The sequence below is a fragment of the Zeus faber genome, assembly GCF_960531495.2.
Source record: "Zeus faber genome assembly, chromosome: 10".
Classification (NCBI taxonomy): domain Eukaryota; kingdom Metazoa; phylum Chordata; class Actinopteri; order Zeiformes; family Zeidae; genus Zeus; species Zeus faber.
This window is the reverse complement of record NC_137199.1, coordinates 1,421,106-1,446,918: the sequence shown is the minus strand read 5'-3', so window position 1 is coordinate 1,446,918 and position 25,813 is coordinate 1,421,106. Positions and strand designations below refer to the sequence as shown.

Sequence of the window (25,813 nt, the reverse complement as noted above, 5' to 3'; positions counted from 1 at the left end):
CCCCCCTTTTTTTTTTTTAAAGCGTGAATGGGCATCGAGGTAGCTGATTTCCGCGATCGGGACTCCAGCGATAGTGCGCATTGGGACGTCTACAGAGAGAGGGGGTCCTATCCAGAATGATTACATATTAAATCTTATTGAGTATCACACTTCATACCCAGAAGCAATGATCATGTCATTATCATATCTAACCCCAGCCAGACATTAAGGAGGGAACAAAAATATTTGCTACATTTTGGACAACCTCCTAGAGCAGGGGTCGGCAACCCGCAGCTCCAGAGCCGCATGTGGCTCTTTCATCCCTCTGCCTTGGCTCCCTGTAGCTTTGAGAAAATAGTGTGAATAAATAATGGCTATTTAATTTAAATACATTTTATTCTATTTAGTTAATTTTTTCAATGCATTAGTTAAATAAAAAGCATGTTGAATAAAAAAAAAATGACCGAAGTCCCCCACTATCCACCTTATCCTAGACTACTACGACAACTCCAGGTTAAGAGTCACAGCCGGGTCTAGTACATCCGACTGGCATTGGATAAAGAATAGCATAATAACAGGCTGTACCATCTCAGTCAGCTTTTTCACCCTCGCCATGAACATGATAGTCAAGTTGGCTGAGGTTTAATGCAGGGGTCCCTTGAGCAACTCTGGTGTGCGCCAACCCCCAATAGGGGCATTTATGGATGACCTGACAGTCCCCGCCACATCTGTCCAGGGCAGCAGGTGGCATAGAGAAGGCATAGAGAAGCTCATCACTTGGTCAAGCATTAGCTTTAAGCCAGCAAAATCAAGGTCTCTAGTGCTGAAGAGGGGGAAAGTAGTGGACGAGTTCAGATTTTCACTCTCCGGAGCCACCATCCTGTCCATTACAGAGCAGCCAGTCAAGAGCTTTGGGAAAATCTTTGACTGCCGCCTTAAAGATGCTTCTACCCAGAAAACCAGCAAAGACCTTGAGGCCTGGCATAGCAAGGTGGACAAGTCGAGGCTGCCAGGGCGATTCAAGGCCTGGATCTACAAGCACTCCATCTTGCCCGGAATCACCTGGCCCCTGCTCGTGTATGCTGTGCCCATGACCACAGTCAAGGCCCTGGAGAGGAAAAGCAGCAGCTACTTGCTTAGATGGCTAAGCTTACCCCGCAGCCTGAGAAGCGCTGCTCTGTACGGCACCAGCAACATCCCCAGCTCCCAATCAGTGGCCTCACGGAGGGGTTCATGGTGTCACGGACCCAGGAGGCACTGCAGTACAAGGAATCCAGGGACCCGAAAGTGGCTGGCATCCAGGTTCAAACAGGCAGGAAATGGAGTACAGGCAAATCGCTGGAGGTGGCTGAGTCATGGCTGAGGCAGAAGGCCCTGGTGGGGTCCACAGCTCGAGGGTGTGCGGGGATTGGCTACTTCTTCCCCCACAGGGCAAGAACCATCACATTCCTTAGAGCGGGAGAGAAGCCCCACACTCAACCAAGGGCAAAGTCTGGTCTCCTCACCACTGCTACTGACTTGCACCTGGAAGTGGACCTCGGAAAACAACTTAAGTTCCCAGCCAGGATAAGTTCCCAGCCAGGATAACATCTACACGGCTTCGCCCAGACATGATCATTGTTTCTGATTCCACCAAGCAATTGATCAAGCTGGAGCTCACAGTGCCCTGGGAAGAACGCATGGAAGAGGTCAATGAAAGGAAGCGGGCCAAGTACCAGGAGCTTGTGGAGGAATGCAGAAGGCAAGGTTGGCAAACTCGCTGCAAGCCTGTGGAGGTGGGCTGCAGAGGATTTGCAGGGCGCTCACTCTGCAAAGTGTTCATGCTGCTAGGCTTCACTGGGAAGGTAAAGAGGAAGGCCATCAGATCTGTAACTGAAGCTGCAGAGAAAGCCACCAGGTGGCTTTGGACCAGGAAGGCAGAACAATGGGCAAACGCTGCTGGGACACAGGCCGGGGTCTGATCAACCTTGGTCGGGTCGCCTGGGCGAGGGTGCCTGATGCTTGAAAGACCCGAAACACCCAGTGACCCCAGGTAACATCACTGATGATGTGTCCCAGCGCATCCGCAGGATGTATCTCGCAACTAACAACACATTTTTATAGATTAATATGTTCTATTTGTTTTAAACATGTGGACTTGTGTTATTTCAACCCTTGTTTTAGAACAGATACAAGACTGTCTCGCTCCCTGCTGTCGGGAAATCTGACCACGCCACGATCTCGCTGGTTCTCGTTTACAGGCCTCTTGTTCGCACGAGAACTGGTGGCAACGAGGAAAGTGAAGCGGTGGACGGACCAATCAGAGGCTGCGCTTCAGGACGCACTCGCTGACGTAGACTGGGACATGTTCCAATCAATTTCAAGTGACGTCAGCGAGTTTACGGATGTTGCGGGGAGCTTTGTGACTACGGTAGCAGATAACATCATTCCCGCGGTGAAAGTTAGGATATTTCCAAACCAGAAACCGTGGGTTGATAAATCCATCCGCTGCGCTCTGAATGCTCGCACGGCTGTGGCACAGTGCATTGCACTACTGCGGCACAGTGCATTGCACTGCTGCCTCACAGCAAGAAGGTCCTGGGTTCAATTCCTGCCTGGGGCGCTGTTGGCACTGTGCTCCGGGCGGGTGATAGGAGCCTTTCTGTGTGGAGTTTGCATGTTCTCCCTGTGCTCACATGGGGTTACCTCCACCCAACGTCAGCAAGGACCCCCCCCCCCCCAAAAAAAACATGCATACATCGCATCGTCCATCGCTGGTTGTCTGACCAGCGATAGACACTCATCACCAGGTTCCCGGGCACGTCCACGAATGCTGCCCACTGCTTGTGGCTGACAAGCCAGGATGGGTTAAACGCAGAGGCCTCATTTCACCGGCCACCATCCAAAGCATGTGCATGTGTGTGCGTGTATTGTGTATCCCCAGCAACAAGAATGGATGGCTACCTAGCCAACGAACTGAACTCCTTTAATGCGCGGTTTGAGTCTGGCAACAGCACTGCTAGCTCGCTAGCTAATTGGAGTTACACCGCTGGGGATGAGCGCGCACTCTGTGTCCATGCACAAGGTCAGGAACGCTTTGATGTGGGTGAACACCAGGAAAGCTGCGGGCCCAGATGGCATATCTGGGCGAGTACTGAAAACCTGTGCTAACTAGCTAGCTCCGGTGTTCACTACAATATTCAACATCTCCCTGGCTGAATCAGTGGTCCCGTCCTGCTTCAAGAAGTCCACCGTCGTTCCTGTCCCGCAGATCGCCTCTCCTCCCTGCCTGAATGACTACCGTCCGGTGGGCCTCGCCTCGGTTGTCATGAAGTGTTTCGAGAGGCTGATTAAGGATTATATCTGGGCCTCCCTCCCCCGCACCTTGGACCCCTTGCAGTTGCCGTACCGGCAGAACAGATCAACGGATGACGCGGTCTCCCAGGTACTGCACACCACGCTCACGCATCTGGATGGCCGGAAGGAGGCCTATGTGGGAATGGTGTTCATCGATTACAGTTCAGCTTTCAACACCATAGTCCCCACTGTCAAGCTGAAGGAGCTCGGACTGAATACTCCGCTGTGTGCCTGGATCCTGGACTTCCTCAAAGCCCGGCCCCAGGTGGTTAAGGTGGAGAAGCACATGTCCAGCTCCCTCACCCTGAATACAGGATCCCCCCAGGGTAGCGTCCTCAGCCCCCTACTGTACTCCCTGTACACACATGACTGTGTAGCCAGGTCCAGCTCCAACACCATCATCAAGTTTGCTGACGACACCGTTGTCGTGGGCCTGATCACCGACTGCGACGAGAAGGCCTACCGCGAGGAGGTGGCTGACCTGTCACTCTGGTGCCAGGTGCCAACAGCCTACACCTGAACGTCAGAAAAACTAAGGAGCTGGACTTAAGGCGAGGATTACAATCGAAGACGCACACGCCCTTGGTGATAAAAGAGACTTCTGTTGACAGGGTGAGCACCTTCCATCACCTGGGAGTCCACATCACAGAGGACTTAACATGGACTTTACAAACAGACACTCTGGTGAGAAAGACGGGGCAGCGACTTTACCACCTCAGGCAGCTGAGGAAATTCCGGGTCTCGTGAGGATCCTCAAAACCTTCTACTGTGGAGCGGTGGAGAGCATCCTGACAGGCAACATCACTGCCTGGTTTGGGAACTGCACTGCTCAGGACAGGCGGGCCCTGCAGAGTGTGGTGCGTTCAGCTGAACGTACCACTGGAACTACCCTTCCCTCCCTGCAGGACTTATACACCAGGAGGTGTAGTAGCAGAGCCCGCAGGATCATGAAGGATCCTCATCACCCCAACAACGGGCTGTTCCAGCTGCTGCGGTCAGGCAAGCGCCTCCGCAGTCACACAGCGAGAACAGAGAGACTGAGACTGAGTTTTTTGCCGCAAGCCATAAGAACTGTCAATGCTGACCTCACCAGGGGTCCTCACTGAGCCACACACATAAGCTCCACTACCTTCGGTACTGTATGTAGCATACTGTACTGCATACTGTGTCACTGTTCTGGGTTGTTCGGTGATACCGTATTGATGCGCCGTACTGTTGTATACTGTGCTGTAATATCCCACAAACACTACCTCACTTCATTCACATGCCAGTTAATGCACATATCTGTATATACATAATTGCCTAACCCATATACATAAGCCAATTCCCTTTATCTATTCCATTTTATTTTATTCTATATATTTTCATTTTATTCAATAAGTATTCTTCTTCTCGTCGTTTCCGTAACATGCTTCTGGTAAGGAGCAAGTGGTGGGGGCTCGTCGCCCAATGTTCCAGAAGGAATGGGAGGAACTAACTACAGTAACTAACTAACTATAAGTATTCGACTTACTGTATTACGTTTTAGGAATCAGTTAGTTGGTCTAGTAGAAAGAAATTCACTAGGACTTATTGTGTGTTATCACCGCATTACATTTCACTGCATATATGTATGTATATGTATGTGACGAATAAACCTCTTGAATCTTGTTTTATAATATTAAGAGTTAATCATTTTTGTTTCTGATATTTCTTTCACCCCTCTTGTGTCTTTTAGGTTTGGCCATATCCCTTTATATGTTCCCTCCTGTTTCAGTTGGTTAACTACTGTCTAAGTTCTGTGGCACTTGTTTGCAACCATCCTAAGTTTATATATTTTTGGTGAATAACTAAATTTTTGCCTCAATTCACCTTTGACTCCTGTGTTTGATAGCTCAGACAAAAGTCCTTATGTTTCTTGATGACAACATTGTGTTTTCAGACACACACTGAACATCAACAGCACCGTATGCATGTCAAATACTTTTCGTTTACACTTCATTAATTGAGACAAAATGTACTGACGCTGGAAAAATCAGTGCACTGCAATTACTGGATACTATAGGAGATCTGCTCTGCTCTATTTATTTTATTTTTAGACGTTTCCGTAATCAACGAAACAAAAAAGCCCCAAGTCTCGCGATACTCTAAGCGCTGCACTGCTCCGGTGTGTTCCCAGGTAGCACAGTGGAAATAGGCAGTTGATTCAGATGAACACAGTCCAAACTACGAGAGGGAAAGCATCAATCATTTTTTTACATGCAATACAAGAAGACTTTTACACAATCAACATTACAAATATTCAATAATCAATCCAGGACGAAAGAGAGAGCGTGGCCGTCTCCCCCTCTACTACCGTTCTGAATGATCCAGAGCGGGGGTTCAGTTTCAGAACACAATAAACTACACCGTTTCAATGCTCGGATTTTTCCTGGCTGATAAAAATAAATAAAATTGTCTGTCATTAACGTCAACTGCGATCAACTCCATCAATCACCAATTGATGATTTAATTGTCAATCTGCATGAACCCAGATAGTACCTTCAGGAAAAATGGGTGAAGGTTTTAGAATAGCAATCGCAGGCTCCAGACTTGAGTATTACTGAATATCTGTGGCAAGATCTCAAACATGCTATACATGCATGCAATGCGACCAAGGAATATTTCTGACTAGACATGGGTTAGGGTTCTGTCAGGAAGAGTGCATGCATGTGCCGTTTTGTGAGACAAAATGAGAATAAAGTGCTTCAAGTTCAACTTGGTTGATAATTGTATTCAAATATCAAGGGTTAATTACAAAGAAAAGTAAAGCAGAGAAGCAACAGCTTGACTGAAATAATCAATCAAATGATCAATCTAGAGTCAATCTTGAACCAAGCCTGTCCAAAAAACTGTATGCAATCAATACGCTTACGAAAATGTCTCTATGGCCAAAATCCAGCAACCTTCATCACAAAAAAAATATAAAACAAGAGAAAGAGAGGGAAAGAGATGATAAGGGCATTAGGTACATGGTACATATACAAATCAAGCAAATATTTTTAAAGCTATGTCTTGTTAATGACAAGGGTGTGGCGAACTGTGATTCTGAGAAAATTACCTCCAAAGTTTTACCCGCACCAGGTTCATTCAGCCAGCTCCCAGAATGCAAATGGGGTTGGCGGACAAACAAAGCCTCATGGCTTATTAACATACTGCTGAATGGGCCAATCACGAACAGCTCAACAACACACAACTATTTTTGTTTTTAAAAAAGCTTTTATTTAACAGTAAGAATATACATGTATTATAAAAGTGGAATTATTTTGGAGTTTAAATGTAAAGTCAATCAATATTATGAGTCTCAGAAAATCTGAAATCTGGAAATCTGTCACCAACCTCAACGGACTTCATCACGTCATCCACTTCTTACGTTGTAACAATAACGGAATCATCGGTCTCCGGTGGTTCTTGAAAATATTCAGTTTCATCGTCACATTAAGTTTGAAATCTGCTATTTGAAATGTTCTCCAAATCTGGAGTAATATCAGATTCAGCATCGCCGTTGGAGAACTGACTATCATCGCGGAAAATTAAGTCCAGTACGCGCTGCTCACACTGACTTGGATCTATCGCACTGGTCAGATTAAGATCCGAAATATGATTCAGAGCTTCCGCTACCCATAACAATACGTAGAAGAAAGTTTTCACAGACAAGTGAGACCGAAACACCCCCGTGCAAACTTTAACCGTCATGTTTATGGAAGTGACGTAGGTGCATGATGCAAAGGGGTTTTTCTTCTTCGCCATTTCACAACACTGGCTCCATGTGTATAAAAGTAGTATGACTTAAAGGTTCAATTCTATCAAAACGGTTTCACATTGTGACTTCATATCACATGGAATACGGATGAATGATCTTCACTTGGACGGTCGATTTAAAGGAAACCATCGATTGGCGTTGTTCAGTGCTGTTCTGCGTCTCGTAAGTGAACTGCGTTTCCCCATGTAATCTAACAGGAATATTTAACTCCACGGTTTAAGATTTTTCTACTATTTATAACTCAAACTTGGTTTTGAAAATACATTGAGAGATAAAAAAAAAAAACCACAAAGGAACATCAATCTGGAAAAATCTAATTTTCATTCAAGAAAGGTTTTTTCCAACTTATTTGGCTGCTCCTGGCAATTTTAGAAATGCGCGAGATGGCAGCTTTTGCTGTGGTGGGACACATATTGAATTAATTTAATGAGATTGGGCACCCAGAACCTGTACATGAAAGGTAGAGCTAGATATTTGTAATAAAATCTGCATCATGGTACTTTGAAAAATAATTAACTGCACATTGGTTTGTTTTCCTCTGCCTTTCTTGATAGCGCTTGAAAATAAAAATGACATTGCTTTCAACAGAAAAAAATGTGTCCAATAAGTAATCAAAATGTCCTTTATATTTTGTATCATAAAAACAATTTCCATCCCAAAAAGGTCACATACATTTACTCTTTATTTGCAATGAAACACTACCGTGTGTAATTATTTAACACTAAGTAAAAAAAATAGGCGTTTGCTGTGGATGTTATTTTTTTTTTGTTATTTTATATTAATTAATCACTGCTGTTGCTGAATTGGAGGTCTGGGCAAGAGAATGGAGAAAGTTTCTCTGTTACTGGGTATAACTGAACATGGGAAATGTCACAACAGCCATTGTGCAACACTGGTTACTGACTGGGGCGGGCATTTACAAATTGTCAACCCTGTTTGATGTCATTGAGAGCCAAGCAACAAAAAGGGCTTGCAGAATCACAGGATTAAAAAAAAAACAAAAAAACAAAAAAACAAAAAAAAAAAAGGAACTTAAGCAAAACAAGATCCGTTTCAGATGTTTAACCACCTATTGCAGTGTTCTAGTTCTAGGGGGTCACATGTAAAATGATTAATTAAATTTAATTAAAAATCATTATTATTTAATTTCCAAGATGTGAGCACCATTAGCGAATGTACAATAACGACTGTTATGATCATATTTCGTGGATCACTTTAATCTCTAACTATAGTATGGAATTTTGAAATAAATTATATGAAAGAATAAAAAACATCTCAGATTCTGGTTCCAGAGATAAAATCTTATCAAATGGGGTCTGTGGCCAAATGCATATCAAATTGAGGGTCCTTGATATGAAAGGTTGAGGGGGTTAAGAATCATTGACCTATTGGATATAATATCAAGATGTTCATTTATGGAAGGTTTAGTACAAAAGTAGGGGTGTACATCTCTCCCTTGTAAGACGATCTGATACGTATCTAGATACATGGGCTACACGATATGATTCAGGGACGATACATTTTAATATGTATCGATTCGGTGCCATTCGATGCAATACAATGCAAACTGATACAGCACATTTATTTGTTGAATGAAGACATTGATTTTCCATTATAAAGTTAAATAAGCAAATTCTATAAAAGTATATCTTAAATATTTAACGATTTCAGTTTTGTATTTTTGGCAATTTGTGTACATACAACACACACACAGACACACACACAGACACACACACACACACACACACACACACACACACACACACACACACACACTTTCATTTACTGCAGGACTTTAAATTATTGTAAAAATGCCCTTTCACTTTCTGTTTACGGTAGAATTTAAATGTATATTTAATACAACACAGTCAATTAACGCGATTGTATAACTATAGAACGCAGAATCACGATTGCGGCGCCTCCCCTTGCGGCTGCCTGCGCGAGCACCTTGTGTCGATTACGCACATTTTTTTTTTTTTTTGTATTTTTAGAGCTTATAGAGCTTGTGCGTAATCACCGGGTGTCATGACATTTCACTGCATATATGTATGACCGTATGTATATGTATGTGACAAATAATCTCTTGAACACACACACACACACACACACACACACACACACACACACACACACACACACACACACACACACACACACACACACACACACACACACACACACACACACACACACACACACACACACACACACACACACAGGCCGTGAAATGTATTTTGCGCATTTATCCCATCAAAGCTTGTCGTTCCCCACACTCACATTTTATGGTCTCCCGTGCTGGAAAAAAATCATTAACTTCTCATTTTGGATTTTAAATCAGATCTGAATGATTTGACTGAATGATACACAGAAATTCCTGTCTATATACGTGCCAACATCCGGAACTTCAACACGCATTGCGCCGGTAGAGGGGCGAAAATTTGCGCATCTACCCGGGTGTCCTATTTCCATCAGAGCCGATCTGAGCTGGAGCCGATAAAAACCTGTGTTTATTGCAGGGTCATTTGACAAGGGACTGACACCCGGGTGTACCTTTTCCCACTAATAACAAATGCCAGAGGTTAGCGGGTGTTACTGGGTTTTTGGCGCAGTGGGAAAGGGGTATAAGAAATTCCTAGTATGTGTTAATGTACCTGGTGAAAATAAACCAATTCTGAATCTAAAAGTGGCATTATTGTATAAAAGACCAGGGTATCACAAGTATTTTTGTTACTTTATGGCAGCTGGATATAAGATGTACTATATTGTGATTTTGATATAGAAATATATAATATAATATTGTAAAGACCGTGGATGCCTTGGTTACTGCAGGCGGTTCACAAGTCTCGCAAGAGGGAATGTGCACGCACAATCTGGTGCGGGGGTGTGTGTATGTATGGTGAGACAGAGTTTGAGAGAGCGAGAGCGCAAGCGAGAAGTGTACGGTTGTCGGTTCAACAGCGTGAAAGTAACATGACTTGTAATGTCAGTGAGTCGTCAACAGCAGCTTAGTTTATTCTAAGGTAGAATTAGCAGTAAAGCTTCAGTCAACCGATTCGTAACTTTAGAATTGGGCACTTGACCATTGATCATGATCATTGATCATGGTACATTTAGATCGATCCAGGGGTCCACGCATCGATGTAGTCGCATCTTTAACGTTAAAACCGGTTTCAGATTCATATCGGTGATTCGTTTCACCTCTATACAATAGGTAACTTTTAAAGTTCAGTTGTGATGTGTCCACCAGTGAGTGCACAGGATTGGTTCCAAATACTTCTGGTGTATGAGGTCAGAATTAAATTGTAGTGCCTCCAAGCAGTGGAAAAGGCCTAGCAGCCACACACGAGTCCCGCAGCCATACAGACACGGCATGACCACAAGAATGCACCGCAGCCACAGAAGACACTTGCAATTTACCTTTCTGTACGTTATCTGCCAAGCAGTGACAGCGCAGAGAAGAAAGGAGAGGCGGTGGGAGCTGGAGTAATTGCTTCATGGTTGCCGTCACTACCAGCCTCCCGTCTTGCTCCTGTGAGGTCATCGACATGTGAGCTCCTAGGCCCGATCCCGGAACACACTTATCCTTTAGAGCCACGCCCAAAGAACAGCACAACTCTTGAAAAAAAGAGGACAGCAAAGTAAATGAGAGAGACAGAATAAGAATGGAATAAGGAGAATTCACAGTGTAGAAAAGACTTGCTAGCAGATTATGATTTGAAACAAAAAATGTTAAATTTGTCAGGTCTTACACTTTAATTGCTATATAATCACAATATCAGCTCAGGTTTCAATTGTATGGATAAAATTTGATTTTTGAAAATGTTTGAAATTAAGTGGTAAAATATCATTGAATATGATTGAGTATGTGTGTTCAGACCTACCCTGGTCCCAGTGTGTATGCGCCATGCTGACTAATAACTGTAGACAGAATTCATCCAGCATGGCTTTGCACTCCGCTGGAACAAATTCTACAACAAAACGGAATTTTTACACAGATAGAAAATGAAATATCAAGACTGTGAATGTTTGCAAACAATTGCAAATCGCTTCAGATGGTTGGACTTTATGAACACAAATTTAACTAACATATATAAATACATAAATCCAGATCGAACAAAACCCAATGATAGTCTATAACAAATGTTGCAAAAATCGTTGACATCCTCCAGACAAGAACTAGAAGAACGTTTCCACTTGAGAAGTAGAAATTTTCCACAAATTACCATTCAGAGCTGATGGGCTGTGCCAAAGTAGGATCTTTAAAATACTTAAAAGAATCATATTATTATTATACTATTATTATTATAGTATTATAGTATATAGTATTATGATAGTATTATTTACCTAATAGTCTTGGTATGTTTTCATGACAAGAAAATATTATTTCAAATAAGCAGGTGTTGGGGTTACTTCCATTATAATTGGACTGATTAAACAGGTACGTTATGGCTTGAGGGTATATTTTGGATTGTAATGGCTTTCGCAAGCGATGCCAAGACACTAGAGGTGTCATGGTTCATAAAATTGACCATTTGGAGAGATACAGTGGTGTCCCGGTTCAGTACATTATCGTCAAGGAAGAATAAAAAGCTTGCCCAAAAACTTAAATGTATTTAAATTTAAGTGGGATCATAAAGGAAATAATATTAAAAAATATTATAATAATAACAAATATTTAATCTTTAACATAAACTAATCACTTTCTGTTCCGTAATGTAAAGAGGGGGAAGGCTACATGTCTCGATCGTAAAGTACGGAAACATCAACATATGGTCAGTCTCAACGAAAACTGCCCCATCAATGAAACTGTCATGTCAGCATGATCTATGCAGGGGCGTCTTGACTATTGCTGACCTTCATCCCAATGGCTCCCTGGCTTCTCCTCTGCAAGAAGACTGCATAAAAGCTCAGCTCTCCAGTGAGAAATGGAGCATTTCCTCTGTGACTTTCTGTTTTATTGTTACACTGAAACTGCTCCTCTTGTACAACCTTGGATCCTCTTGCACAAGATTAAATACTTTGTTAACCTAAAGTATTTGTCTCTGATTTCTTCTTTAACGATTAACTCGTCCACCAACAAAGTTTATAGCTGTTTAACTTGAACAGATGTAATTGATAACTCACAAGCAAGAGCGGTGGGACAACTCGCCCAAGCCTTTCATTTTTGAAATTATAGATCCATGATATTTTTTAAGAATTAAAATAGTCAAAGTTCAATAGCTTTTTCCATCATGTGGCTGAGAATACGCAAACTGAAAATGTCTGCCTTTGCTGTGCAACCATGTAGTTCACCACCACCACCACCGCTACGCAACTGTGCAGGCCCATGCAAACCCTGCTAAATCAGATTTAAAAATCAAATTTGTGGCTATGGCAATCATACCCGTCTTAGAAGCTTGACGAAGCGTGTGCTGGAGCTGAAACATCTGGAGGTTGCCCCACAGGTTGACACTTTCTGGAGAACCACTCGGCGATGGAATAAGGAAGTACTGCCATAAAGCTTGGCAGCAGTGGCTCCACAGCATGCGTCGGTATTCTCCAAACAGTTCTGCACATACTGATGTCTGGCTTAAGTCGAACCACTGCACAGAACGAGGCCGGCAAAAAAGTTCCTGTGTTGCTGGTGGCTCCTCTTCTTCAACCTTTTTGAGATGTTCTTCCTCAGCCTCCAATTTAGACACACATCCGGGGCTATATAACAGAAATTTGAATGGTTACCCATGATATTCTCATTTTCAGAAATGTATAACTTGGGGATTGTATAAACTACGTAAAAAAACATATTAGTGGAATCTCTTCCTCGAAACACAAATGAATAATATGAAAAAGAATCCTGAATGGATCCCAGTAGTTTATTTAAAGGTGCAGTGTGCAGAACTGAGTGGCATCTAGCAGTGAGAATGCAGATCGCAACCAACTGAATACCCATCCCTATGTCGGCACCCGTGAAAGAGACGGTGGCCGTGAAACTCGCGAAAGGCCCGAACTAGAGCAAGTGTTTGGTCTGTCCGTTCTGGGCTACTGTAGAAGAAAGATGGCGGTGCAATATGGCAGCCACCGTGAAGCGCATACTATGGGAGAAATTTACTATAACATTCAATGGTAATATATGTGTATTATCTTGCCTACATGCTACATGAATCAAATAAGTGTGGGGAAATACTGAGTAGAGAATATACCACTCTCCCCCAGTGCTGATACAGTATGCTACCATTATAGATGTTAAGGGGTGAATGAGTATAGTAGCTCTATGGAATGTGTAGAGTTAACATGTTCCATATGTGGAAACACAAGCTCAAGGACAGAAGGAAAACAAGGGTCCAGTGGACAGAATTCCATATGTTGTAATACAAGATCAAGGCCAGAAAGCAAACAAGGGTACAGTGGACAGATTTCCATATAAGGAGTGAAGTATGGATGATAGACGTGTAGAATGGAGCATATAAGCAGCCTGGGGAGAGGCTCCTGAGTTCTTTGCACACCAACTCAGGCTTCAATGGTACTTGTTCACAAGTGATAAAAGTTTTTATCTTTCAAACTTTGGCTTCCTTGTTATTTTGTTAAAGTGTTCCGAGTAAAGTTTATCTACCACAGATTTGGCGTCACGAACAGCATTGGAAGAAAAGGGACCACCACCAGGTGTTGTGCTGCGGGACGGGGCCCGGCACGGGTCACACAAAACTGAGTGGCCACTCATTTGTAAAAAACGTAAGCAAAGTTCTTACTTATTAGTTCAGAAAATTGTGTGATCAGTGTCTGCCCGGTCCTTACGCTAAGCAGTAAGTAAAGTGTCTCTCCAAATTAATGAACCATAGTATAGCCTACATAAACATGTGAGAAAAAAGAGAGGGAAGCCTGGGGTGAATGAATGTGCATGCCCTAACCGTAACTGCTCTGTGATTATACTAAATTGCTGTTTTTAAAATCCTGTAGTCAAGGCTGTGACAGCACAATTAGAGACGTACAAAACAGGATTTGAATTAACTATTTGCTTCGATAACGCCTCACAGAAGGGTTAGGGTGATTAGTTATCCATTTTTAACTGATTGTTGTTCGCCTGTGGTTCACCAGTATTTGTAAGTCCTGTAAAGGTGTAGGGCAGCATTCTCTGGCTTAAAATACATATGGTAATCTATTTTTACTTTGATTGTTGTTTGCCTATTGTTCACCAGTATGTGTAAGTCCTGTAAAGGTGTACAGCAGCATTCTGTGGCTTAAAATACATATGGTTATCCATTTTTATTTGATTGTTGTTCGCCTATGGTTCACCAGCATTTGTAAGTCCTGTAAAGGTATAGGGCGGCATTCTGTGGCTTAACATACATATGGTAATCCATCTATGTTTAGAATAAATATATCAAATTGATAAGAGTAGAAGCTTAGGGCAAAGTACCAGAAGCAACAGGTAGAAGAATAAAAGTATAGGTAGACATTCAATAGACAAGCAAGACATATAGAATAACTCAATAAATAAAATTAAATAAAATTAAAAACACGTGGTAAAAACGTATTCTAGGAAGAATTAAATAATTAATTGAACACTATATAATTATAATAAAGAAAAAGAAAAATAGTTTAGCAATAGTTTATTCCAAAGTCTAAGTAGAGCCGCGGCTAGACAGAGAGGAGTTACAAATTGGAAAAATAAAAAACGCGGTCAGAGGAGAAGAGAGGAATCAGAAAAGGTGGGAGGGGAGCAGCACAGCAGTACATTCAGCATAAACGGCAGACCCACAACGGAAAGATTTAAAGTAGGTACAACTGCATACACATAAAAACAACAATGTCACCAACAGCGGTAGAAATTTATTTAAAAGAGGGCAAATTCGATGCGGCAGCCATGTTTATCACAGGTAGCAGAGTTGAGAGCTCTTACAGCTGCATGTCAAGAAGGAACAGGGAAAACAGTGAATATATACACAGATTCTGCGTATGCACATGGTATGTCATTTGTTTGGAGCGGTATGGAAAATGAGGGGATTTAAGAAAACAGATGGGTCCCCCATACTGCATTGTGATCAGATTGTGGAACTAATGTCAGCATTGCTTTTGCCTAAACAAGTAGCAATAATCAAATGTCAGGCACACAGGAAAGGAAATGACAATGTCATAAAAGGTAACAATGCTGGAGATGAGGCTGCCATGGTAATCTCCAGCAGTAGTGGGACAGTCCAGGCAGTTTTGACCATGCCTGAGGCTTCGCCTACTGAAGAAAATGCTGTCCGCATGCAGAACAAAGCAGGAGTTTATGAGCATAACATGTGGCTGAAAAGGGGTGCTGTGCGCACCCCCAAAGGGCTATGGAGAACTCATGATGGGATGTTGTTAGCACCAACAGCATTGTTAGGTTTGCTTATCACTAATGCGCATGGTTTTGACCATTGCGCAAGGGGGGAAGTCATGAGAAGAATCAGAAAACAAGGTTTTTGGTCACCACACCTGCAAACAATGGTTGATAATAAACTTAATGAATGTGAGGTATGTGACAAAAAATAATGTAAGAAAAACCATTACTACTCCATTGGGACACATTCCCACACCTGAGGGACCATTTCGACATCTGGTCTTAGACTATGTGGACATGATTAAGAAGGTAAATGGAAAAAGATACATGTTAGTAGTCATAGAAGGATTTAGCAGATGGGTAGAGGCAGTCACATGAAAAGATCAAAGTGCGGCCACTGTAATGAAATTTCTGACTAGAGAAGTCATGCCAAGGTTTGGTATTCCGACAGGAAAAAGCTCAAAAATGGCTCAGCGTTTATTCAAAAAACAGTAAAACAAGTCATAAAGCAGCTGCATGTCAAACAAAGATTGGGTTGTGTGTACCATCCTCAGTCACAGGGGATCGTGGAAAGAGTGAATGGGACACTCAAGACAAAAATAAACAATTTGTGCAAGTGCTGAATTGAATTGGGTAGATGCACTCCCACTAGCACTAATGAATTATCGCATGCAAGCTAACAGAATGACACATTTAACTCCACATGAAATGCTCACGGGTCGACCCATGCCTGCACCTAACATTACAGGACCCCATAACGGACCGCCGTTGAAACAATTGCTATTGGAAATAAGGGAATATATTCAACAACTAACTGCCATACACAAGCATATATTCCAACAAGAGAAAGACAGAGTTCCAGAGCCAGAAGACAACCCACCAAGGGGGTGGAGCCCGGTGACCATGTGTACCTAATGGTTTTCAGGAGACAGTGGAACGAGCCCAGGGGAGAGGGACCATACAACGGACCAGTGCAGCACCAACAGCCATCCAGGTGGAAGGGAGCGCCACCTGGTACCACCTCAACCACTGCACCAAAGCCGCCCAGCCAAGGACGAGGAAAGAGCGTGAGGAGAACCAGGATGCAGACGTACCCACCACCGACCAACTGCCTCAGGACCAGACCCAGCCCAGCCAGGAGCCCCAGCCACAAAGAGAGGCAGAGGATGGTGCTGAGAGGGACCATACAACGGACCAGTGCAGCACCAACAGCCATCCAGGTGGAAGGGAGCGCCACCTGGTACCACCTCAACCACTGCACCAAAGCCGCCCAGCCAAGGACGAGGAAAGAGTGTGAGGAGAACCAGGATGCAGACGTACCCACCACCGACCAACTGCCTCAGGACCAGACCCAGCCCAGCCAGGAGCACTAGCCACAAAGAGAGGCAGATGATGGTGCTGAAACTGGCAAGCCTGTTCCTGATACTCTACGGACTGGAGCAGATCCCATGGGCCCAAGGACGGATCCAGAGTAAAGGGGACATACCATCAACATGGCAGACCCGGAATGACCAGATATCGAGAGACAGCACCAAAGAAAGCATGAAAGTGTTGCAACAAGGCCAATCCTGAGATATCAGGAAGACTAAACAAAGCAAGAGAAAAGAGGTCAGACAAAATGGTTTTACAAGCTCAGATACCACCACAAGAATTAAAACTCGTGGACAAACAAGTTACTTTTACTGTCAAGGTAGAAGGAGAACAGCTATGTGGGGAAACTATGCACCAGAAATACGAACTTCTAACCTGGGGACAAGACCAGTGTAAAATAGATATCCGGAAAGAACAAACCTACTGGTGTTTTAGGGTACATCCACAAAAACAATGGGACCACGATAAAAATAAATACAAATTAGAAATAAGAAGAGGTCAGTTTCCACAAATAAAATTTGAAATAACAACAGATCTTAAACAAGAAGCAGAAGCCTCTTGTATGACACAAGAGCAAAAAGACAAGGCCTCTCAGTCTGAACAAATTAAGTCAAAAGTAAACGCAACTTGGATTATTCATGAAGTAGACCAAACTCTGATTGTTGATAAAGTAAACGCAACTTTGATTATTGATTAAGTAAACGCAACTCCGATTGTTGATAAAAATAGACCCAACTCCGATTATGGGTAAAGGAGGCCCAACCCCAGTTACTAATAAAAAAGATGAAACTTCAGTAGCCAATAAACTAGCACAAACTTTGGTTTCTAACCAATTAGAAAGAGCCTCAGTGATAATAGAACCAAGAAAGAACCTAACTACAACTATGGAGAAAACAACGGCCGCAAACAAACCAACAAACGCCTTAAAAAACAATTGGTATTTATAACAATGCAAGCCCCAACTTATGGGTTAAAAGGTTAACAACAAATGGTACAGCAGCCACTTTACAGAGTGAAGTAAGTTGTACAACAACAATGCAAACAAAGGCAGAGACGACCCCAACAATGACCCCAAAAGAGATTATACTCAGCACAAAGGCGACTATCAATGGCCAATTCTGACAATACGGTAAATAAGACGATAATATCGACATTCTCTTATGTGACTACTGTGACTAAAACCATAACAACAATACCAACACCAATATCAGAGACACGTGCAAAATCAGTTCAATGCAACTGGGAGTGTTGACCACCTCTCAACCGCAAGAACCTTAAAACAGTATGAACCTGACCCCTATGGACGCACAATTAGGGTAAGAACAAAAGACCAATTGTATGAACAAGCAAAAGCAAAAAGTTGGTATAAATGGGTGGAGTTCACCGGAAAACAGATAGACGCAGATGACTGTTATTAATGTAGTACAAATCGTCAGAATGCATTTTCCGAAATAAACACTAAATACAATTTGGAATTATGTAGAGAAGAGACAGCAAATCAGAGGCTTAGAAGAGAAAGAGTTGAGGGAACAGGCCGAAGTGAATAAAACACGAACAACAAGTAATATATTCTCACATCATAATAAGGTAGTGTGTTCAATGCAATGTTTACTGTACCTAGGATAAAGTGAATACAACAAGTATTACGAAACTAAATGGGATGGAAGTCCTATAATCTTAATTATGAAAAGATGTTGAGATATGGACATAAGTCTATCCAATGCAGTAGACTAAGTAACATTACCAATAGGAACAGATTTCCAAATAGAGGAGGGATTAGAGTGTTATCAAAATGACGAAGGAAGCGCAACTGCCAGTGGTGTGGGCAGTGTGGAAGAAGCGCAATGTGGGACAATTTGGAATGTCACCAGATATGATAACCAGATCGCACTACTTAGACCACCACCTGTTATAAAAGGTGACCAGTACATAAAAGACCCTGGTCAAACGACTAAGAAGTCATTCGTGTCATCCCTGTGGGGTGATAGTGTATATCAAACTCAGGATAAAGTGGTGGCAGACCAATTTTGGATCTGTGGTAATAGGATTCTTCGCCCCGTACTATCTAAACTGTGGAGAGGTAGATGCGCAAGAGTACAAGTGGTTACAGAAATTGTGTTATTACCCTCATTAAATGGGGTTGATGGTAACTTAGAAACCAATGAGCCATAAAGGCGAAAAAGAGCGTACGAACCAGACGAGAGTGTAAAAATTGATCAAATAGGACAACCTAGAGGTATACCCCAAAAGTTCAAAGCATGAAATGAAGTAGTAGCAGGATTTGAAACAATCATACTGGCCATCAGAGTGTTCAAAAACACAGAATGGATCAATTACATCTATTACAATCAACAAAGGCTTATTAATTATATGGATGACGCTTTATCCGCCTTAGGCGAACAATTGAAAGCCACAAGCACTGTGGCTTGGCAAAATAGGCAAGCTTTAGATTGGCTCTTAGCAGAGAAAGGAGGAGTGTGTGCGCTCATAGGCGAAATGTGTTGCACCTTTATCCTAAATACCTCTCCGGATGGATCGTTCACTCTTGCAATGAATAAACTTAAAAATTTAAGACAGGTGGTCAAAGACAACGCAGGTTATGGAAAAGATTGGTTTGCATGGCTAAATTTAAAAATGGGATGATGGGGAATGATGTTGACCAAAATAGGTAAAATACTCTTAGTGCTACTAATAATAATGGGTTTAATTTTTTGCTGTTGTATTCCTATCATGAGATCCCTGATAAGAGTCTAGGCTGAGCAAACAAATGATCCTCACGTCAAGGGACACAGTCAAGTCAAAAGGGTTAGAATGGGAACATGTTGGAGACGGAAGCCAGAGTGATGATGATGGTAATTAGGAATACGGACTGACCAAGGCCTAAGCTTTGGAAGGCCGTGATGAATCAATGCATGTTGAAACAAATTGAATGGTCACGTTTTTTTTTTAGTTTTTATTCTTGTGTCATGTATTTTTTGCTCTAATTATATAATGTGTCACCACTATATGTCACATATGTCACCACTTATAAAGGAAACAACACATGCAAGGCTTACACAACACTTATAACTATGTTTCTTTAAACAATGTGTGCTAGTATGTCAACTGTTATGATAATCACTACTATTGATCATATTTTTAATATTATACCAAAGGTTTTTTACTTTTATATTATGATGTGTTTTTCTAATCACATATTTTGTAAAAAAGGCTAATTGATTGATGGGATGGAAACACTGAAAGGTATAACACATTTGGTAATCTTTTTTCCTAGAACAGGTTGTTAGCCCTGATGAACTTACAGGTTGTGAATTCTGATTAAAGAAAGACAAGCAGGTTTTTCTGATAACCAAATGTGAATGCTGAGGATTTATCTAGCTGTCCGACAAGTAGCCATATATTATTGTAAATTGACAAATATATGTAAATTGATTTTTGGGACCTAGTGAGCCCTAAAGGGGGGATATATGGGAGAAATTTACTATAACATTCACTGGTAAATATAAGTATTGTCTTGCCTACACGCTATATGAATCAAATAGGTGTGGGGAAATATTGAGTAAAGAAGATACCACTCTCCCCCAGTGCTGATACAGTATGCTACCATTGTAGATGTTAAGGGGTGAATGAGTACAGTAGCTCTATGGAATGTGTAGAGTTAACATGTTCCATATGTGGAGACACGAGCTCAAGGCCAGAAGGAGAACAAGGGTCCAGTGGACAGATTTCCATATGTGGTAACACAAGCTCAAGGCCAGAAGGAGAACAAGGGTACAGTGGACAGATTTCCATATAAGGAGTGAAGTATGGATGATAAATGTGTAGAATGGTGCATAAAAGCCAGCCTGGGGAGAGGCTCCTGAGTTCTTTGCAAACCAACTCAGGCTTTAATGTTACTTGTTCACAAGTGATAATAAAAGTCTTTATCTTTCAAACTTTGGCTTACTCGATCGCTCTCTTATTTTGTTAGAGTGTTACGAGTAAAGTTTATCTACCACACTACACAATTCCTATTTGTATGGGATTATACACTAATTAAAACATACTTATGAATATTATATTCCATTTCTGCTAGGTCTGTTCCGTTTATTCTATACACTGCACCTGTAAACTCAGAAACAAATACATGAATATCCTGCATTATGTTGAAAACGGAAAATGTTGTGTAAAAAGTGGGATCTCAATGATAATTTAGTTGATTGATTATTGATAATCCAGTGGAGGAATCTTATGGAAGGAATTCTGTGTCATGATTCACAAATATATAGAATAAATACAAGTCAAAAAAAAAAGAGTTGCTGTATATGCACACCACGTACTGTATACACAGCAACCCCACTCCTGCTGCGAGACGTGTCGGAGGACATGAATACAAATACAAAGCACTCCACATGTTTTATACAATAAAAACATATCACAAAATAGTTACCCCATCATATACTGTATATTATGCTACATTTATTTGTAAAATGCTTTATACCATACAAGTAATTCATTATTTATTTGAGGATAGAGAAATATTTTTTCCTGTCATTTTGCATTTAAAACCCTGAAGACAGATTTGTGGATTGTAGCATTTTATCCTTTTTTCCAATTTGTATTTATTATACACATTTGTGAATTTGTGTGACGCAATATTCCCTCAATAGAATCTCAAGACAAAAAAAGTAATATTACATTATTTGGTTAATGATGGATGAATGATCAGATTTACCTGGGACCATGTTCTGGAATGATTGGAGTTTGAGGTTCTCTGCACTCCTGCTGGCTTCTCTCCAAGCTGTGATCGTGGTGAAGTTCCAATTTCTGTCTATTCAATAATACTGACTCCGTTCTACAACCATTTGGTGCTATCTTATCAGTTCTGGGCCCTTGTGAAATGACTAGGTGAGTTTTTCTCTTCAACGCTATTGTGTCTGTTCTGATTGTGCTTTCCACTCCAGGAACCTCATTAACAGAAGCTGCTGGTTCTGTTGTGGGTGTGTGTGGTACCAGTGGAGCCAGGAGGTCGCTGGAGGACACCATGGCCTGAAACAGCAGCTCGACTGAGGACCGGTCCTGCTGGCAGAACTCTGAAAGGGGTGGGGGTGAGGAATGGTAAAGGATAGAGGAAGGGTTGTGTGCGCTTTGGAACACTGTAAGCTGTTGACCCGTTTGGTTTGTCCGCTCCAAACAAGACCGTCTTGCAGTGGGTCGGGCAGCATTTGAACATTCTATACCGATATAGTCTGAGCAGGTCTTAGCTAAACCGGGTTGGCACTGGGTGAAGGGATGTCTTCTAATTTGAATGTGTTGTTGATGCTCCAACAAACTGGACTGGACCGCATGGAGAGAATGGCTGTCAGCAGCAGGCCGGTCCACCCCTGAGTTTGGAACATGGACAGAGGGGTATGTATGGAGTAGCGGAGTAGGTGTCGATGGATGGGGCTGGGCGTCGGGGGGATTCTGAAAAAAGCATGCCGACTCTAGCTGCTCCCAAGTCCATTCAGTTTGGCAGAGGAGTTGAAGATGAGGGCAGACCTGGGTCCCATGGGTGAGAGAAACCTCAGGATAAAGATGAACCTCACAGCAAAGCTGGAATTCCCTGTTGTGGGTGCTCCGCTTTAAGGCCCAACCATGTAGCCGCTTGGCTGCCAAGTTCCCACGATACATCGCGAAAACCTTCATAAGCTCTTTCACTGGTAAGGTGGCTGGGTGATCGCCAGCATTTGTGCCAGACAGTAAGAAAGGGACCTTGGAACGACACGTCCCACACTGCCAAGAGGCCATCTGAGTCCTCCACTGGGTGGCACTGCAGTGAGTCTTATGCTCCTCTACTACTTGGTTATAAAGTTCAGTACCCGCTAAAATATCTTCCAGAGATTCTTGAGGTACTGCTTCAAGCTGGGTTTGGGCAACGGCTGAGAGAATGGTATATACAAAATTCTCCATTAAAACCAGTGCCTGCAGACTGAGTGAATACAGGGTCTGTTTGATTTCTGCCAGCATGCTGACCTGTCTGGCCAGAGCTGCTCTCAGAAACACATCCGACCGAGCCTTAGAGGACAGACAGGACCAGTGATTTAGATGTACACGCAGCTCTTGGCTTAGTGGAACCAGGCCCACTCTGAGAGAGAAGGAAATGAGTTGGTTCTAGAAAAAAGAAATATATAAGTTGGTATTTTGACAGGGAATACTGCTGTTCTAAAAGTTTAAGCAACATTTAAGTATAGCACTACATGCTAAGATTGTTAACAATGTTGAAATTTGGTTTTTAGTCATTTTAAATATTCGTAAAAAAAGGGGGGGGTTGCAAGTCAAATATTGCCACTTACATTTTCCATATGGAAACAACTGTTTCCATATGGAAACAAAACAATTGAAAACAATTGTTTTTGTTAATGTGAGCTGGGAAGGTTTGAGCACCACTGCTTTAAAACAATCATCTTTGTTGGGGTGGGTGTGGATGGATAAATGCATTTTATGTTGAAGAGAACATGGTAAAAATACTAGCATTTCTTCACAGATTGGGCATTCCCGTAGGCTCAGTCTTACCTGATTTTGCTTCAGATCTAGCATTCTAAGCTCCCCCTCCAGCATTCTGGCCAGTCTGGACACAAAGCTAGTTGCTGTCCTCACCCTCCGGGCGTACTCATGTATAAACAACAGCTGTGATCGTTGCTCCAGGTCTCCCCACAAAGCTCCGTAGCAACCCTGCAAAGTGGGAGGGAGGCAGGAGGGATGATGGAGCACGCAGCCGGCCTGGGATAGCCCTTTGACACAGACCTGGTGGAGGGCACAGAAATTGGATAGGGTAATGTGAAGAGAGCCTGCAGGCCTCACGTCACAATGTCTTTTTTATACAGCCCTAGGCCATCTGCATAAATATCAAATCAGAGTCCAACATGAGCGCTTTGCATCCAAAAGTAAAATGTAGATTTTCATTTTTGAAATTTAGTTGATTTAGTTAAAATTGTTGTTCGAAATGTTTTGAGGCTCTCGATTTCTGCAGTACATTTGATTCTAAGTGCTTTAAAGGGGACCTATTATGAAAAACTGACCTGTGCTCGTGCCCATACATTTGGGTCTCTGATGGGCCTACGAACACAAAAACTGTAAAATAAGATAGACAGCTCACAAAAAACTGGCTATTTCAGAAAACTTGGTGAAACAACCCATTCAGATTTGAAGCCCCTTCCTACGTCAAGTGGGGCTTCAGTAGAATTAGAATTGCCCTCCATCTGAGTAACTCCACCCACGGCTGAAGAATAACAGGCGCCACTGGGAACTGCCCCGTTGGCATACACAGCTGCTCCAATCTTTTAAAAGAAAGAGGAATTAATAGCAACTCTCTGTAAAGAAACTGCAGACAATGAAAATGTAAAGTGTTTCTTTAAAAAAAATAAAAAGAGCATGCGGTAGATAGACTGTAGGCTGCAGATCTGCGATCCGCTGTGTGCGGAAGCCAATTAAAAGTGTTTTTATTGTAGATGTATTTATTTTATTTTCTGATGTTTCCTGAATGAAACAAAAAAAGCCCTGTGTTGCGTCCCGTTTCAGTGTAACTGGCAGTGCAGCAGTGCCCTTGGCTTATGAAAGTCGGAACAAACTTTTAAAAAAGGCCTTGTAGATCTTATATTAGTGGAGATTGAGCAACTGGCTTGCTTATTTCCTGCCTCAAATTTGTTCAGAAACATATTTTGGTGGACTGATAAGGTGAAATCAGTGAAAGTTTACAGACTTAATAAAACAGAACCCAAAAGCTAAAAGTCAATTGGACAGTTGGACACTTTTCCACCCTCAACAAATTTGGATTTGGAGAGTCAAAATTCTGTAAAGCTCACCATCTGCCTATGTCATCACCAATGGTTGCACTTCACAGCATTTCACTCTACAACGTAGCACAAGACACAGATGTCCACTCTTACCTTTACTATTCGGCATCTTTATTGAACCCCTCGCAGCAATAATATCATTGGCATACAAACAGGAAACACTGTTCACAAAATCAATTTATGTGCAGACGAAATTTTGTTATTTTACGGAACCCAATATCCCCCACACAAAAGTATTCAATGGTATATATACATTTTGAGCCATCTCAAACTATTCAATAAACTGGACTAAAAACACAGTCTTACCATTCAGTGAGGAAGACTAGAATGCTGTAACCCAGAAATTTCCCTTAACCTAAAGCAACATTAGATACCTTGGTATTGATACCTCCACCAATCTGTCCCTTAACCTTACTCCATTGCTGAAATCCAGCAAAGGAGACCTGACTTGATGGAACAACCTACCTATCTCACCAATATGCAGGATAGCAGCAGTGAAAATGGACATACTACTACTAATATTGTATGTATTTATACTACTAAATATTTTCAATGACCCCAGTCCAAATAACAGTAAATTGGTTTAATACTCGACTCTATAATTAATAAATTCTATTGGAAACACAAGATATTGAGAATTAAACTAGCAGCCCCAAAGTGCAGTTACTACAATTTAGCGAATGATCTTCAATTTATAATTAAATGGTTAAAACCAGAGCAACACTTGGGCCATTTATGGCAAGACACTGAACAGATAGAATGCCAGGATCAATATCTTATCTCCAATTCCATATTTAATCTATAAAGAGACATAATTGCTTTAAAAACCCATTCATCACAATGACTCTGTCAGCCTTGTGGAAATTCAACTATCTCAGTGGTTACATCTCTTCTCTACACAAATTTATTCAAATTTGGCACAAAGTTATTTTCTGTTTAAAAAAACCCCAATAATCTTCAGCTCTTGGAAATGACAATAATTACTCATCTGGAACACACTTTTAAAGACAATTCACTTACAATCACCGGCCACTTTATTAGGTACACCTGCTCAATTGCTTGTTAACACAAATAGCTAATCAGCCAATCACATGGGAGCAACCCATTGCATTTAGGCATGTAGACATGGTGAGGATGACTTGCTGAAGTTCAAACCGAGCTTCCGAATGGGGAAGAAGGGGGATTTAAGTGACTTTGAACGTGGCATGGTTGTTGGTGCCAGACGGGCTGGTCTGAGTATTTCAGAAA

The 25,813-nt window shown here is 42.0% G+C and overlaps 1 protein-coding gene across 1 annotated transcript in view; it reads right to left on the bottom strand.

The window, feature by feature from the left end:
• The window catches only part of ccdc142 (coiled-coil domain containing 142), a 48,378-nt gene extending 24,907 nt beyond the window's left edge, over positions 1-23,471 (bottom strand). Inside the window, exons 1-5 of the mRNA XM_080008548.1 lie at positions 23,286-23,471; positions 21,466-22,883; positions 12,480-12,787; positions 10,978-11,064; positions 10,514-10,711 (exon numbers count right to left, since the gene is read on the bottom strand). Of these exons, the coding sequence (XP_079864674.1) occupies positions 10,514-10,711; positions 10,978-11,064; positions 12,480-12,787; positions 21,466-22,883; positions 23,286-23,330 (2,056 nt within the window). The 5' untranslated portion in view covers positions 23,331-23,471. The remainder of the gene's footprint in view (positions 1-10,513; positions 10,712-10,977; positions 11,065-12,479; positions 12,788-21,465; positions 22,884-23,285) is intronic.
• Between the last annotated feature and the right edge of the window lie 2,342 nt (positions 23,472-25,813).